Source organism: Trypanosoma melophagium (genome assembly GCF_022059095.1).
Source record: "Trypanosoma melophagium isolate St. Kilda chromosome Unknown ctg3segment0, whole genome shotgun sequence".
Classification (NCBI taxonomy): Eukaryota; Euglenozoa; class Kinetoplastea; order Trypanosomatida; family Trypanosomatidae; genus Trypanosoma; species Trypanosoma melophagium.
The window spans coordinates 934,563-952,188 of record NW_027125162.1 but is presented as its reverse complement, the minus strand read 5'-3'; the positions used below and the strand labels follow the sequence as shown (position 1 = coordinate 952,188).

Genomic DNA, 17,626 nt, shown 5'->3' with positions numbered 1-17,626 from the left:
AAAAACAAAAACAAAACACAATAAAACACACCCTCACCTACACCAACAAGAAGAATAAAGAAAATATGTACCAAGGAATATTTATAAAGCAAAAACAATATATATATATATATATATATATAAGAAACCACCCCAAAAACCCACGAATACCACTACTATTAACAATATTCTCTTCTTCTTGTATCAATCACTCAATAGTACATCATCATATTTCCATGATGAGACTTTTTGATTGGTTAGAGTATGAGGTACACCATCATCTTCGTCAAAGGATGACAATGAGGAGATGGAGGATGAAACTTCCCCACTACCGTTTCTCATCCATGGCCGTATGGCAGAAGGACTAAGATTGTGTACATTCGCAGCTGAAGAAGCAGAAGCCGCATGATTCTGTATTGGACACAACGCTAGCAAAATTTCTAACGGTACATCCCATTCATCACCAGGCCCACGGGGGAAATGATCACCAATAATGTCATGCTTTACTCCTTGCAGCATGTTTACAGGAATTGAAGTATCTGAGGTATTCGTATTTTTATGATTATGATTTTCTTCTGATGTCATTTTTAACGATTTTCCAACGTGTTCCCGTCTCTGTGAGAAGATAACAGATGGATTACTATCTGTATTATTGTTTTGGAATAAATTAGTTGGTGGATGATGAAGAAAAGGGTCATAGGCAGCGAACGGGGATGGGGCGCTTAGTGACACCGGTGGCTTAGATGGTCTTTCAGGTGTAGTCGTATCCATTGACATTTTTTCATAACTTTTCCTAATACGATTCTGTGCATCATCCTCACTTCCTCCTCCTACTCCTTCTTGTTTCTCTTCTTTTTCTTTTTCTTTTTCTTCTTGTTGTTGTTGTGAAGATATTTCCTCGCGTGGACGACGACGACGTCCCTGTCTTACAGCAGCAGCGTGTGGTTGACGCAGTGCTGCATCTGATGTAATATTAAGTGAGGCCACGATCGTGTGAATAGCGGGATAACAAAAGAAGGGACGTGCCAGATATAAACATTCACCCACAACAATAGGCGTAGACTGAAAGGAAGGCGTTGTTAAAGCAATAGTCCACAATGTATTTTTCTCTACAGCACGCAATGGAAGAGATTCTCCATTTTGTTCTTCCATTGTCATTGTGGTTGTAGTTAATGGTATAGTAGGAGAAGAACAAAGACCGAGTTCCATAGATGTTTCTGCATCTGCCCACACAATCTCCACACGGACACAATAAATGGAGTATGTACTTTCAATCATCACTACACGAAGCTTTAACTGTACACCACTCGCTTCTAAAAGAAAAGTATACTTGGAAGAATCCTCTAAAGTACTTTGCATTCGCCTTTCTTCTGTTTCGTTATTTAATAGAGATATACGTGAGGCATCTAGTTTCCAATCATCAAGGCTGCGTGCAAGATATGTAACTACGCGAGCAGATGTTGGATTACTCGATAATTGTTTCAAAGCCGCACTCATTCGACTTCTTCCACCACCACGTTTCATTACTCCACTTGTTATTGTTGTTGTTGTTGATATTGATATTGATGATGAAGTTACACCTTGCAAGAGTGCAGCTACTGCCGATGCGGATGAACTATTTCCATTTGTTGAAAATCCCATCATAGCCGCAACCGATGGTTTACCGAATGTATGAGATGACATGAGATGTATTGAATGATTACGTTCTTCTTCTTCTTTTATTTTTCTTACTCTCTCTTCGGTTTTCTCCACACCCAACATGTATGATAAACTACGGCGTCTATCATCATCTTCGGCCTCAGCGGCGTCTAACAATGTGGCGAGTGAATTACGACCAGCTGTGGAACTTCGCGGCTCATCATCCACATCCGCCCACACAGCGTGCAGAGAACTGGAACTTCTACGTGATGATTTCGTAGAAACACGAGGAGCTGGTGTACACTTTGTTATTTCTTCTTGTTGTTTTTGTTTTTCTTCTTCTTTTTGTTGTTGTATAGTATGGACACGGTCTTGTACTGGAGGATCGTCGTTGTGGAGATCATCATTATCACCATCACAGTTGAAGAGTTTTGCCCAACGGCGGCGAATCGCCCGACGTTGTCCCTCTTCGTGGTCAAGTACAGTTAGTGGAAAAGAATGCCGTTCAATCTGATTATTTAATGCACATTCCTCATTTATTAAATAACGCTGTTGAACTCGTCTTGTTTCACCACTACCTTTTTTCTTTTTCTTCATGTGATTATTATTATTATTATTATTATTATTATTATTATTATTATTATTATTATTATTATTATTATTATTATTATTATTATTATTATTATTATTATTATTATTATTATTATTATTATTATTATTATTATTATTATTATTATTATTATTATTATTATTATCATTGTTATTATTATGATTATGATGATCATCATCGTCTTCAAACTCAGAGATACTATCTTCTTCGGTGTGCAATTGTTCCTTTTCTTGTTGTTTGCACTGTTGTCGTGTGTTGACGGCATTTCCTCGTCGAGACGGTAATAAATGTCGAAGACTTCTCGTGAGATCTGCTGGAGCAGCAACAACAGCAGAAGAAGAAACAGGAATATTATTATTATTATTATTATTATTATTATTATTATTATTATTATTATTATTAGTATTAGTAGTAGCAGTATGATCAGGATAAGAATTTTCACCTGTATTTACTTCACCGTATGGGACCTTTCTCCCTTCTACTAGTGCATCTCTCATATATTTATCCATTTCATTTCCAGCCTTCTCGCGATTTAATTGCGTGAGAACATCTAGCATAGTACGCCGCGTAGCAGATCGCAGTGCATGAGGAATACGAACAGCATGTCCCATCGTTATTGTATCAATTGCAGCTCCACGCACACTATCCATTCGTGTTGTATCTTCTTGCTGCGATATCGTGTCAAATGTCGTACAGGAGGATATTTCTTCTTCATCTCTTTTTCTCATGTGTGGAGCAGAAGGAATTGTGCTAGAGAGAGGAGTTGTATTAGATGATGTGTACACGTCGATTGTACTTTTATGAGAGTGTTTTAAATTCGCTGACATTTATTGCGGGTGTATGTATGTATCTGTATGTCTCTGACTTGACTTTCCGTCTGTTAATACAGTAAAAATAAGAAAAATAATAATAAAAGTAAAGTTTCACGTACGTATATATCAAAGTGTACAACAATAACAATCCAATAAAAAAAACAAAACAAAACAAAAAAATAAAGACATTTGATTACACTGTCATGAAGGAATCCAAGAAGTACAAGATCCACTTCCACTTCCACTTTTTTTTTCTTTTTTCCCCTCTATTCTTCCTTCTCTATGATGTACACTCTCCACTCTAATTAAGGGAGTTGTTATTTCAGTAGGACTGCTCTATGCCTTCTTCTTCATCTTTCTTCATCAGCGCTGCCATGAGTTCACACCGTTCTTGTTTAGCCGCCTCACGCAAGGCCGCCTCACGGGAAATAAGAGCATATGTATCAACTGCCAGTATATCTGCATTACATCCACTGGGTTGTAAAATATCCCCAGGGGGTTTACATAAATGATGAATGGGTTGCGAACTCGGTAGTGCTCGAAGGAGAAACTGCTGATGATCTGGATTTTTTGGTTGCTCATCTTTTGAAGGTATGAGTAAACTCACATGAGGTTTTTCTCTAACTGTTGCTGGTTGTGGTGCTTGAGAGTTTCTATGTATTATTTCTTCGGATCTTTGAAGTGATGATTGTTTCTGTCGCTGCTCCTGTTGTTCCTGCTGATACCACGTTTCCCAGGCAAGAATTTTACGTTCCGCAATTGCCAATTTCTCACGTAGTTCACGTATTTCTGTATTCACTACACTTGTATCCACTCCTGTTATTTTATTATTTACAGAAGGGGTAACAAAAGTTTCCTTGTTTGATGTTTCTACCGTACTATTTAACATGGTTGACTCTATCACGGGTTGAGAAGGAACTTGTATCTGACCTGTATTAAAAGAAGATACAGGTGTAGAAGTCATATAAACTCCATCTACATTAGATTTTTGTAAAGATCTCATTTGCACAAGTTGGGATCGAAGAAACTCCACTTCATTTACACGACTTTGCAAGTCCTCTTTAGAATTTTCTAACATGACCTTAACACTTCGCATTTCCTCTTGAAGTTGTGCAACTTCCTGTTGTTTTTGTAATAAATGAGTCATCAGTGTCATTTCCTGTTCATGGGAAGATTCAAAGGATGAAGAAGTAGTAGTCTGAACTGTGGCTGGAACAGAAGCGGGAGGAACTACTCGATTTCGCTCAGAAAAGAGTGATCTAAGGAGTTCATCACGCTGCTCGAGAACACTATTTAATTCTGCAAGATTTCTGCAAAGTTTTGTATTTTGGGCGACCAATTCCAAGACAAGTTTTTCTAATTCTTCCACCCGTTGCGGTTCTGTTTTCTCTGGAAGAACAGGCGATAAGGGAGTTTCCTCCGTTACAGGTGGCATCATAACATTTGTTGTTTTTTCTTCTTGTTGATATGGCATCTGTGTTGTTCCTTTAGTACAAGGAGGAATGACAACATGACTGGGCGTAGAAACCTCTCTAATCCTGCTCATATTGTTCTTATTAAAATACGGTAAATGTTCTGTCGATACATGTGGCTCTCCTTTAGAACCCACAAGATTGTTGAGTCCATTACGTAGAAGTTGTACCTCTCTCTCCAGAACACTTATTTGCGACCGCAAGTTATCCTCCACCGCATTACCACTACCAATATCACTATTATTATTATTATTATTATTATTATTACTGCTATTCCACAGAGAAGGCACAGGTTCTACTCTACTAGATAAGGCCGTTGCGCCGCGTCCTGATCGAGTACGTGGCCACCAGCAGCTTTGAATACCGCGACATCCAATTTGTTGACAGTACAAACAACGCCGTCCACGCAAAGGTGATCGCCGTTGTTGTTGTTGTTGTGGTAGTGGTGGTTGATGTTGTTTCTGTTGGACACCAGTGAGTCCAAGAATCATCGAGTTCTATTTAAATCTGTTATATGAGTTGTTTGGGAGAGAGAGAGAAAGAAAAGAGAATCAGGTGGAAGAATGAGAATAAGGAGGTTATCAGGAAGAAGAAACAAGAAAAGGAAAAAAACAAACAAACAAAGAAAGCATAATCCCATACACAAATAATGAGACGGAAAATAAAAATAAGAAAAAACACAGCAGCGTTTCTCCAAAAAAAAAAATCCGAGCTGAATAAAACAAAAAAAAGTCGCCGTAGCAGGATTCACATCCTCCTTGTAACTCCTTTTTTTTTCTTCTGCCACGGGTATAGAAAAACAAAAAAAAAAAAGCGTTGAAGCTCATGTACGTTATTCAATAAAAAAACATGAGTACAGTTGAGAAAGAAAAAGAGAATGCGAGTAAAAAGAGAGATATTCTGCGTTCGTACATAGATGTGCAAAAATTATAGGTTAAAGGCATCATATTATTGTGCTTTTTCTCTTTCTCTCACGTAGGTCTTATGTTTCGGATGCAGAACAGAAAAAAAGCATAAAGACAGTAATGAAGGGAAATAAGAAATTACCTATCATTCTTTTTCTTTTTCTATTAGACCCGTCTATTTCTTCTTTCTCTTATATTTCTTCATTTGTCCAATGATACCCATTCAATTGCCATACATTTAGCTAGAGGACGTAGGAGAAATTTATATAGCTTCTCTTTTCCCCCTCCTCTACAGACCTTTCTATATTTATTGCGATTTCTCTGTTTTGATATTTTTATTTATCTCCTTTTTTTTCTCTTTTTCTCTTTCATATCTCTTTCGCTCTCTCTCGCTTTCGCGTCTTTTTCCTCCTCATCATTTCTCCCTTTCCCTTTCTACTTTTTTCCTTTCCTCCTTACGAATTCGTATATAAATAAATAAATAAATAAATAAATAAAAATATATATATATATACTACTTCCATTATTTACCCTAAAGTTCTGGTGGTGAGACCTTGTTGGCCAATTCTAGCTGCACAGATTGGGCGGACGTTAATGCACGCTTGTTGTACGCCGCCTGCAGCGCTGCGAGGCGTCTCTTAGCCTTTGTAAGTTTCTGCGAGAGCTGCGCCTCATCCGCTTCGTGTGCGCCCACGTTTGTGATGGGATTTCCACTGTTATCACGCTCTGAGACTGGAATCACGGCTGCTGAGTACTCTGGGTCCCGGGCGGCCCGCACTGCATCAAGCTTCATACGCAGTTGATTGCGTTCCTCCACGGCGGTCTCGAGTGGGGTAATGTTGAACTCGCTTGGCTCTGGGAGTTCCACATCGCTTAGCTCGGCGCGTTTGGCGTCATTGTGGGCGGTGAGTGCTGCCGTGGATGGAAACTCGGCGCCGTCAATGTACGAGACAAAATTGGCACCGGCCTCACAGAGCATTGTGCGGAGTGCCCCCCCGACGCCCTTCATGGCGGCGGCCGTCTCGTTCTCGGCGGGCGGGGCGGGGTAGACGTACACGATCTCGTCGTCCTCGTCGCTGTCGCTGCCGTGCTGGCGGCCGCCGGTCTGCCGGACCCGTCGGCGGATGGCCGCGAGGGCGGCGGGCTCGTCGTCCACGTCATCCCGTTCGACCTCCTTCGGCCCCTCGCTGGGCGGGGCACCGAGGGAGAGCGCGTCGTCGTGGTCGTCGAGCTCCCCGACGGCGTCCTCCACGGGCGTCTCTTCGGCCTCCGGCGGCAGCAGCCCGAGATCGCGTTTGATGAGTTTCAGCCGCAGGCGGATGTCGCCGAGGACCTCCTGGCGCTGGCAGTAGTCGGTGTAGCGCAGATTGCCGGAGTTCCCGTGGCGGAGGAGGGCGAGATTGAGGGCCTCGGACTCGGTGCCTTCGTACCCCATCCAGTTAAAGCGGTGTGTCTGAACAACAGCCATGTTTCCGTCAATGTTATTTACTGTTTTGTTTGTTTTTGTTTTACTGGTTTGTGTTTGTTAATAGTGCGGTTGGTTTCGGTTTTCTGTGACACCCAAGCAACCAAATATATATATATATATATATATATGTGAACGCAATACAGAAAACAAGAGGTAGTGAAAAAGAAAGAAAGGAAATGGAAGAAAAGGAAACAAAATAAAACACAATTAAAGCTACTCCTTCCATCGAACGAATGGAAAGAAACGATAAAGGCAATACAGAAAAGCGAGAAAAAACAAAAGAAAACAAAAACACAAAGTAAAACAGAAGAAATTTCTATAAAGTGATAATGGGAAAATAATAAGAGAAAATGCAAATCAAAACAACAAAAAAGGAAATTCCGTCGTCTATTTATTCTCTGAGTATTTTTTTTCTTTCGCTTTGTTTCATGATGTTCTTCATGAAAGAAAGAAAAAAAAAGATAAGGTAAAATAGTCTTTAAAAAAGAAATGGAATCAATATTAAAAAACAACAACAACAACAAAAAGCAGTACCATATACCGAGGAAGGAAAATGTCCCGCATGCGGTTTGATACTCTCACACTATTTCACCTCAATGATTACCTAAAGAGCTATTTTTAATGAAGGAACAAGGGGAAAAAACGATCCAATGGAGTAAAAAAAAACCAAAAAAGATACCGTGCGGCGCGTATTACTTTTGTATTTGTTTCAATACCCTTTCTATGAATGCATGACGCACGCAAAACAGTAATCCCACACACCAATTCTACTTTAATCTGATTTCTTCTTACCATCATTTCTATTCTTCTCCGCACACCATAAGTGTGCAAAATACACCTTTTTTTCTCTTACAAAAGTTTATATGTATATTTGGTGTTTATAATTTCTCTTTTTCTCTACGTGTGTATGTGTGTGCGTGTTTATACAAATGAATGTATAACTTACAGATACATAAATCCAAATGAGAAAGCAGATGAATGGCCAAACAAAGTGATAAAAGCAAAGAGGAGGTTGCATAAGAAAAAAAATTATGCTCTATTTATATTAATAGGAAAAACAATAATAACAATAATAATAATCACTTTCAAAAAAAAAAAAAACAACAACAATAACGATTGCAGATTTTTTTTTTCTACTATTTCCTTATATATTTTTTCCTTTCTCTGGATGTATCTGCGGACCATACCGCACATGCATACAAAGATATATAATGTCACCTACACACAAATGCAGAGCAACAACGACAGCAACATGTGTACACACGTAATCTCTAATGAAGAAAAAAATCTTGGAGATTCTACTAAAGATCAGTGGAGAGCAGCGTTCGCTTGTAAGGCTTCGCTATGAAGGAGTGTGGCTGTTCCACATTCCACGGGGGCCGCAACGGCGATGAGTTGTAATCTGTGCGCCACGGTGGTGATACAACACGCGGCGTTGAACGTCTGGCTGTTCTACGGCTTGGGCCTCGCGACTTTGCTCTGGATGCTCCTCTAATGACTGCTGCTCCGGATGGCGTTAGCGGTGGGGGTATGGATCCACTACGAGGAAGTAAATGAACAGTAACACAAGGTTCATGACCACTCGAAGCAGGATATCGTATTCTACTACTTTTTCCTCCAATTTGTCGATATCTGTCACTTTCTCTATTTTCATAATCATACTCATCATATTTACCAGTAGTAACATCAATATCGCAGTTATAATGGTGTCGCATACAGTGAATATCAGGAGAACGTCTATCCATGCGATCAAATACGCGATGCTGCTGCAGATGACGAAGACGTTCATCTAACTCTTGCAATGTTGGTGTATTGCGTTCCTTCATCATATTTTGAAACTCTTGTCTTCGTACGGGGGAAGAAGGATTAGTAAACGCTGCCATCGGCACACGTTCGCGACTGACATTAACAGGTTCTACATCTTTTTTTGATTTCACAGTTGTTGTTCTATATTGTTCTTGGTGTACAAAGGACCTACTAGTATTTTCCACAAATTCATCACACGCAAAATTTAGACCATCTGAACGTACCGGTTTTCCAGCATAATAAGTACGACCAAGACCAGTAGGATCACGAAGAGCAAAATCGTCAAAATCATCATCAAATTCAATAGATGGTTCACGAGTTGAAACATAATCAACAGCTTCTCTTGGTGCTTGTCGAGTCCACAATGGAGGTGAAGATTCACGAACAGACGTACGAAGTGGGTCTTGTACTGCTCGCCGTGCTGATGCTCGTCTGCGTGGCTTTAAGTCAAAGTTTCCCCACGCTGGTTCTTTGACAGGCATCGTTGATGAAGTCATATAAGGGTTACGTTGACGCTGTTGCTTTTGTTGTTGTTCCTGATGATCTTGCCTCTGATGCAGATGCGATTTCGGCTGACGGCTGATGAAGGGATCTGTTCGTTCTTTAGGTACGGTTGTAGAGCGACGAGGGCGTGACTCATGAACAGACTTTCCACCAGCCGTGGGAGTTGTAAAAGTAGCAGAACCACCATGTTTGTTCATATTGCGGGCACGACGCAAAGGAGGACTCGCTCTTCGATCCGTTTTTGGTACGTTGGAAGGGGAGAAATGTATACCGGGAACGTAATTGTTTGGTGTTGGCGGCTTTGGACGTTTCGGCTCTGCGTGAGTGCCAAGTGGAACAAAGAAGGCCTCATACCTCTTTCGCTCCGTCCTGGGTTCCTCAATACTTGCAACCGATGCTGTCTTATTATTATCATTTTCCTTATCATCATCATCATCATTATTCTTTTTCCGTATCTCATTACGACGCCTTTGTTCCAGGCGTTTATCTAGTTTTCCTTGAACTTGTATTTCTTCTACGTTTTCCTTTTTCTTTTCCTCTTTCCTTTCCCTTTTTTCTTCTACTACCTCTTCATCATCTCCAGTGTTACTTTCAGATGAAAGTAGTTGCCTCTGAACGCCCGGAGGAGACCTCTCCAACAACCTTTCATTCCAAAGTTGATGTCTATGTTTCTCCTTGTCTTGTTTCTGTTCTTGTTCTTGTTGTCTTTGCTCTTTCACAAGCCGTAGACGTCGGGTATTAACAAAATCGAGGTGATGCAAATCACAACATGCACGACGAGGAATAGAAGCTCCACAATAAAGACAAACCTGTAATGCACAGGTTGCACAAGCACTTGTTTCACTTCGATAACATTGATGGCAAATAAGATTTTCAGGAAGAGGAGGAGGTAATTCTTCTTCTCGTTTTTCTTTTCCGCTAGATAGACGTGTCGAATTCTGCCATTGTGCAGTCTCAACACTTTCTTCTAAATCCAAAGTACGTCGTATATCATCTTTATTCACATTTTCCTCATCTACATGATAGTCATCTTCAGCATTAGCTTCGTCATCATCAGCATTATTATTATTACTATCACCATCAGCAACAACAGCAGAAGTATCAATATTGGAGTCAGTACTCCAAAGAATACCTTCATTTTCAGCATCAATCAAATCTTGTTCTGCCTGATCTCTTTCGGCCTGCCGTCTGCGCAACCTTACTCGTTCTACCCGAAGACGTTGTTCCGCTTCTTCTGATATCTTCCAAGCCTCCTTCGTTGCCCTCATAATCTCATCCACAGCTTCACGAATAGCAGCACGGATAACATTGCTACAAATTGCAGTAGTAAAATCAGTAGGTTTATTAACCTCTTGGGAAGTAACTTCACCTTTCATTTCTTTCGTTAACTCCATTGCTCCTCCGGATGTACACATAAGATTTGACGATCGTGTCGAGCTTGGAGATGTTTGCTGAGAGTCTTCATATGCTTTCATACGTCGCCTAGCGACTCTTACATTTGCCTTAGCCACATGAACAGCAGCTTCCCGCACGGCGTAACGCTCCTCCAGTTCCTCCAAACGTCTTCTTGTCTCTTCTGTTGTCTTACGTGCTTCCTCCCGGGATGCAGCTATTGCATCGAACGTTTGCTGCTGCAGAGTACGTACCCGCTCCTCTGCCCCTACCGCGGCTCGCTTCTGTGCCTCTGTGAGCGCCTGTTCCGCTGCCCGCAAACGCGCCTCCAGTCGGGCCCGCTGCTCCGCCTCTGCGAGGGCCTCCCGCTCCTTTTCGCCCGCCGCCCGTTCCTTCTCGGCGAGGGCCGCCCGCTCCGCCTCCTCCCGCGCCTGGCGAATGCGGGCATCGGCTCTCTCCTCCGCCTCCTGCAGGAGCGCCGCCGACTCGGCGAGGGCCGCCAGACGCGCCTCCTCCGCCAACGTGCGGCGTTCGGCCTCCGCAGCAATGCGGGCCTCCGCCTCCCGCAGTCGCTGCTGCGCCTCCCGCAGCTCCTCCCAACGCGCCGCCTCCCAGCGACGCACAAATGCCTCATCATACGACTGCGGCGACGAAGGATCCGACAAGGGACTGTGGCCTGAGGCAGGGCGACCAGGCAGCCCATCACCAGCGAATCCACTTGTGTCTCGGCTAGCCAAGGCAATACTGGCAGATTCTTCAACGGCCCTCCGACGTAGGCGTCGTCGTGCATCACGTTCAGCCTCACGGATATAAAACCGGCCATCTTCTTCTTCTTGCCAAAGATCGTCTAGCGCACGGTTAGCATTCCGTTCACTACGGTTCGTCTCCACCCTTTCTCTCTCTGTTCTTACCTGTACCTGTGTTGCGTATCGTACCGCATCATGCTCAAGGATCTCTCGAGTACGCAACTCTTCTTGATAGATCCCCACACGTATTTCCGACTCATCACGTATAGTACCCTGAAGTTTAGCATTTAATCGTGCCAACTCTTGCGCGAGTTGTAGTCGTTCTGTGTAACGAGAGATCGCATCAAATCGCTCACGACGTTCGTCTGCGCTAAACCAAGCACGTCTGCTAGCCTCATCATTACAAATAGCATCACGAGATCGCAATTCTTCCGTCATGAGGAAAGCGCAACGGGCACGCCAAGTACTTACGGCTGTAGTAATTTCTAAAGTTGAGTTAAGGTATTCAAGTTGTTGTTTTGCATCAGTTCGACTTTGTTCAAGACGAGTTTCTCCGTAGGATTGTGTAAGTGACAAAGACTCAATACGTTCCGCTTGCATAAGAGCAAGACGTTCTACCTTTTCTTCCTGTGCTATACGCATAGCTTCAGTGGTAAATTCTCGCACTGCAGCGTCCATTGCATCTAAAAAGATAGTTCCAGAGTTATCATGTGAGACTTGGAGTTGCAATTGCGTACGTAGCAATTCCTCAGATTTTGCCGCATCACGACAAAGTTGCATACGTGTTCGACGTTCATGTGTCTCTATATTACTACGATCATGATTTTCTTCATCTTCAAGAGCAAGTTGTACTTCACTGAGGCAACGATGCAAAACACGCTGAGATCTTTCTGATATGGAACGTAGAAGTTTTTCCATAGTCTCTATTTGCTGCCGTTCTTCTCCCGCTTTCTCAGTAAGACGACGAAACCATGTCCATGCACTCTGTTGAAGTTCAATTCGCCCTTCTTCTTCGTGTAATTCTAAACGTTTTAGATTATTTACTAGAGTGCGTTTTAAGATAGAATGATCAAATTGTTCATTTTCTACAATATTCTCTACCGATTTGAGACGTCGGCAATCAGCATAAAACGAATTCTTGCGAGTATACCACTCTCGCCGCTCCGCCTGTCGTAATTCTAGACGTTCCAACTCTTCTTCTTCTAACAACGCGGCAATCTGTTGTGAAGCAAGTGCTGAAGAGACTGTGAATGAGCGTGTTGTTTCTGGAGCACAGGAAGAACGTAAAACACTGAAGGAAGGTGGTGACATTACGCTACTAGGAGGTGCTGTTGCGGTTATTGTGAACGGCATGGTAGAGACAAAGTGTGTCCACGCCATTCGGCGGTCATACTGCTCAGTTTCTAACAATCGGCACCTTCCAGCGTCTTCCGCTTCCGCTAGGTTAGAGAATTGCTGCATATAGAGTCGTCGTTCTGCCGCAACACGTGTAGCACCCCGCCGGATCTCATTCTCCTCCAACACACGCTGGTACTCTACTATTGCTGACATACACAAAACACGAAGACGTGCCAATTCATCCAATGCATCTTGTTCCAGCTGCATTCTCGTATTTGACTCTTCTGATACCACCGCAATAAGCGCACGTTTAAGCTCCAGAAGACGTTGCTCTGACGACCGAAGCGATTCTGCTTCATACACAGCCTGAAGAGCAATTCGGAAGTCCCTAGAAAGCCCTCCTCTTACCTCCCATTCCATTTCCTCAATAAAAGAGCGGCGGCGAGTTTCACTTGCTATAAGATCTGCACAACTCGAAGAAACATATGACTGATACTCCCAAGTTGCCTGGGCTGTTCGCTGTGCAGAGAGAAGTTGCATAGTATGAGCACTTATCTCAACTTCCTCCTGCTTTAAAGAAGAAAACAAGATTCGTCTTTCCATATCTTCCACATTTTCAATCATATTTCGTTCTTGTACCTCACTCATTGCGAACGTATTTAATACATACATAAGTGACGTGGATACAAACTTATTTGGTGCCACATCCACGTTGATCTGAAGAATCTGCTTCTGCTCCTGCAGCTCAACAAGCTTCTCATCTTCTGCCTCAATAATTTGTGGTTTCAGAGCACTGCTCTTGTTTTCTTGCAATACAGGCAATGAGGCGCTTACAGATCGAGACGTAGTTGCCCAGTTTTCAGGTTGTAGAAAAAATGGGTGTTTCACCTCTTCAGAGGGAGGATTTTCTTCGTACTCTACGTGAATTAGAGAAGTGGTGGGGACTTCATCATCGGAGGTTACGCTGACCTGTCCTTCGGAAGCGTCCATAGGGGTTTGGGGGCTAAGTCGAACGTCAAACTCATTGTCCAGTTTCCCACGTGCAGCGAGCTGTTCTTTCTCTTGAATATCACGTTGTTTGACCACGGCATTGCGTCGGTGTTCTTCAGCAGTTTCTATGATCTTTCGTTCCTGCTCTTCTTTATCTAAAGAGGCAAGAATACTTCGTTGGATCTCATCAGGAAGAGGAAAGAGGTGGGAATTTGATAATGGTTCTGTCTCTATCGTTTTTCCCTGTTTTTTCTTGAGTTCTTCCTCTTCTTCTTCTACAGTATAAATATGTAGTGGTGGAGGAGGTGCAAAGGGTATCGGTGGTACAAGATACTTGTGCTCCTTGGGGGGTAGTGGTACACTCCGTGAACGTTCCCCTGAACTACGGCGTCTTGGCGAAGAGGTGCCTTTAATGGTGTAAAGACCAACCATTTCAGGTTTCTCCTTCTCTACAGCATTGGCTGTTTCCTTCTCGCGTTTGCGCTTTACATACTCTGGGTCTGCCGGTAACCTCTCAAGAGCATCATGTGTTAGTGGAGATTTTTCTTCAGGTGCTGTATTTAACGAAACAGCAGTATGAACATTACCACCAACCGGAGGTACAATCGATGCCGTAGGATCAGGAGGAAACTGAACAGAGGAAGAGCGCTTTTTATTGCGATCTGCTGGTGCTATTGAACTCTTTTGCGGCATATAATTACGTGGCAGAGCAGATGACGATCGCCGTGTAGCATGAGATAGAATGGAAGAAACTCCATCGTCAATTGGCACGCGTGAGGCATAACGGCCGTCACGTTTCATACCACTCTGTGCAAGACGCGATACAGCGTGACAGGTCGGACAGCGAATATAGCGACCCGCATTGTCACAGTTCACGAGGGCGCAAGGCTGGCAGACATAATGACGGCAGTCAACAAGAGAAAAGAATACAAAAACGGGGGCGAGTGGGTCGCCGGGTGGTGGTGTTGTTCTCCTTTTGCAGAATACACATGTGTCACGGTCTTTTGTAAAACCATACTGTTGTGCAGATGCGATAGAAATATTATCTGAAGTGAGTCCTGCCATTGATAAATAGGGTCAGCGAAGAAGCAGAGAAAAAAAAACTCAAAGAAATAATCCGCTCCTTGCTAGGCTTTAGAGCCTTTGTAGCTTTTTTTCTGTTTTAAACTATCTATATATGTATATTTTTTTGTTTCTCTTTTTCCACTTTCCTTACAGTGTCGCTCTCTGTAAGGAAGACTTCTCTCTTATCAGAGTGAAAAACGGATACCGAATGAATGAGTGATGAGCCAAGCCAAAAGAAAAAGATAGGAAGAGATTCTCTTCAAACTGCACGTTTAGTTTATCTTTTTTTCTCACTGAAACCGTTTATATTTCTATGCGAATGTGAAATTACTCTCTTCACCTTCGCCTTCGGCACGTTTTTTTTTTGACTTTAAGCGAGAGCCGTAGAAAATACAAGAAAAGACCCCTAAAAGAGACAAGAAAGAAAAATACAGAGAGAGAGAGAGAGGAGAGTGGAAACCTTTTGGTGTATCTCTCTTTTTTTCTCTCTATCTGTTCTCTTCTTCGGGCGCTTTTTTTAAATTTATCTTTTCTTGTCGGTTCTCTAACAAAATCACTTTCTTTTTTTCCCTTTTGCTCTTTTTTTTTGCTTTTCTTTCCCTTCCCCTTCTTTATGCCCTCTCGGGCAGTTCTTCGAATCACTCCCGGTACTTTGATGCCAGCAGCAATAAAAAAATATAACAAAAAGAACAAAAAGGAGAAAAAGAAGAAGTGATAAGTACATGTTCCATCTCTCACGGGTTCCTTAGAACAAAAACAAAGAAAAACTGACAAACAGAGAGAGAGAAATGAGAAGAGAAAGAGAAACCTTCTTCAAATGCGTTTTTTTTTTTTTTTTGCATTACGGACTTTTTTTCTTTGTATTAAAACACACACACAGCACCATTAAGACACAAACAGTGAGTCTTATTACAAAACTCCACCACACTGCTGACACAGGTTGTTTAACACAAAAAAGTAAGAAAAAAGAAAACCAGAGTAACTCTCCTTTCAGATGCGTTTCTTCTTTTTTCTTACTTTTTCTCCTCATCCTCCTTCAAGAGAGACTTTACCAGTCTCTGATAACTCCCCATTCAAATCTCCAAAAAAAAAAAAACGAAAAACAAAAGAACAACAATAACTATATATATCATGCAGCCGTCCAAGATGGTGTCCAGAGACGCACACGGCAATCATCACCACCACTCACTACAGCATTACAAAAAGGTGATGCCGCAAATCCCCTCTGCATATGACTTGGGACCGCCAAGGAATATGATATATCACCGGTGTAAACACAATACCCATGAATAGCGAAGAGTGAAGTATCTTGACAAAGTACATGACTCTCATTACAGCTGAAAACAGCGTGTATACTGCGGTGATTACACTTACGTGGCTCTCCAAATGACATTACTTCTTGTGTACCACAACTACCATCTGCACGGCGCAAGTCCCATAATCTAGCCACAGAATCCATTCCTGCACTTAAAAAAATATTTCCTGTTCGACTAAATGATACACTCGTTACAGGTACAGTTGAGTGAGCATTACTTATTTTGGCAACCACACGACTACTGACACCATCATATAAAATAATAGAACCATCTAAACTGCATGTAGCAAACAAACGTCCATCTGAAGAGAAGTTTACATCACATAGTGCAGCTGTATGACTCATGTCACCTCCTCTCCTAAATCCACCTCCTCCTGAAGATATTGAATTCCTGTTTGTAGTCATCGTATTTCTTGAACCAACGCTTATTGTATCACCCGCAGTGGCAGGTGTCATTAATTTCTCTGTTCTAAGATTTAAAAGTCGAGGTGCTGGATGATCTGTACCATATAATATATATTCACCAGAAGGGTGAAATACACCGGTACGGATAGGATAAGTATCATGTAGCTTATGAATTATCTTATTATCTGGTTGACTGTAATCTCTAACATATAAATCCCCTTCACGTCCACCAGTAAGTAAGAGTGGTTGTGAAGGATGAAAATGCATGGCTTCAACAGATTGTGTATGTTCATGAAATCTTCTTGCTTCTGCGAGTTCTGTAATTTTATTACTTGCATTACGGACTCCAACAGTAGTACTGTTATTACTTCCATCAATTCCTCGAAATTGATTTTCTTGCCGAACCTCTTCCAGGGCCATAAGGTCTTCAATCGTTTTTAATGAAAATACGACACACAACCCATTCGTTCCCCCACAAGAGACTAAAGTCCCATCAGGTGAAACACTCACACGCCGCACAACACCTCCCAATGAAGAAGTTGTAAATCGTTCCCGCATTCGATATGCCGCCTGTCCCACTGTTGAACTTTCAGAGAGATGAAGTGGTATATACAAGCGTGAGGCACTAAGATAACGCTCCACCACCTCACTTTGCATAAAGTTCTGCATATCCATAATGCAACTTGCCTCATCTGCCAAACCACGTGCCACAAGTCTAGAGAGTCGATGACCGTCTTCTTGTAATCTCGGTACCACAACTCCTGTGGCATCTGCTACTGCTGCTGCGGCTGCCAAATATCCATCATGATGTAATTGTCGAATCATCATTTGATAAAGATGACGAGAAAAGTTTTGCTTTAAACAGGCTACTCTTGGACGCTTTCGTGAATTTATGTTACTGTAATCCACCGTATTTGGAGGAGGCTGCGCCGAAGATTTATCATTGGTTGTGCTCTTACTATTCGCATCAGCAGACATCCTTTCGTATCTCCCTCACTACCTAGAAATACATAAAACAATAATACAAAAAGCCAACAGTAGCAAAAGTAACAGTAACAGTAGAGGAGCGTAATATAATATATGAAAAAAAATCAGGAAAAAAAAACAATAATTTTTCATCTCTTTCCATTACCATACACTTCATATCCATTTCTTCCGGCATGGCCAGCAAAAAACAAGAA

At 42.1% G+C, this 17,626-nt stretch overlaps 5 protein-coding genes across 5 annotated transcripts; all 5 read right to left on the bottom strand.

The window, feature by feature from the left end:
• Positions 1-183: 183 nt before the first annotated feature.
• LSM04_005810 (uncharacterized protein) lies at positions 184-3,054 on the bottom strand (the record flags this gene model as incomplete). Its single annotated transcript, XM_067337353.1, has 1 exon — positions 184-3,054. The coding sequence occupies one exon, from the start codon at positions 3,052-3,054 to the stop codon at positions 184-186; it is 2,871 nt and encodes a 956-aa protein (XP_067189841.1).
• Positions 3,055-3,361: 307 nt separating this feature from the next.
• On the bottom strand, positions 3,362-5,002 carry LSM04_006644 (uncharacterized protein; the record flags this gene model as incomplete). The annotated part of the gene is made up of 1 exon (XM_067337352.1): positions 3,362-5,002. The coding sequence occupies one exon, from the start codon at positions 5,000-5,002 to the stop codon at positions 3,362-3,364; it is 1,641 nt and encodes a 546-aa protein (XP_067189878.1).
• Positions 5,003-5,948: 946 nt separating this feature from the next.
• Positions 5,949-6,884, bottom strand: LSM04_002692 (uncharacterized protein; the record flags this gene model as incomplete). Its single annotated transcript, XM_067337351.1, has 1 exon — positions 5,949-6,884. One exon carries the CDS (start codon positions 6,882-6,884, stop codon positions 5,949-5,951), a length of 936 nt encoding a protein of 311 aa, XP_067189687.1.
• A 1,301-nt stretch (positions 6,885-8,185) lies between these two features.
• On the bottom strand, positions 8,186-14,725 carry LSM04_003562 (uncharacterized protein; the record flags this gene model as incomplete). Its single annotated transcript, XM_067337350.1, has 1 exon — positions 8,186-14,725. The coding sequence occupies one exon, from the start codon at positions 14,723-14,725 to the stop codon at positions 8,186-8,188; it is 6,540 nt and encodes a 2,179-aa protein (XP_067189728.1).
• Positions 14,726-15,854: 1,129 nt separating this feature from the next.
• On the bottom strand, positions 15,855-17,423 carry LSM04_001255 (WD40 repeat; the record flags this gene model as incomplete). The annotated part of the gene is made up of 1 exon (XM_067337346.1): positions 15,855-17,423. The coding sequence occupies one exon, from the start codon at positions 17,421-17,423 to the stop codon at positions 15,855-15,857; it is 1,569 nt and encodes a 522-aa protein (XP_067189611.1).
• Positions 17,424-17,626: the final 203 nt, after the last annotated feature.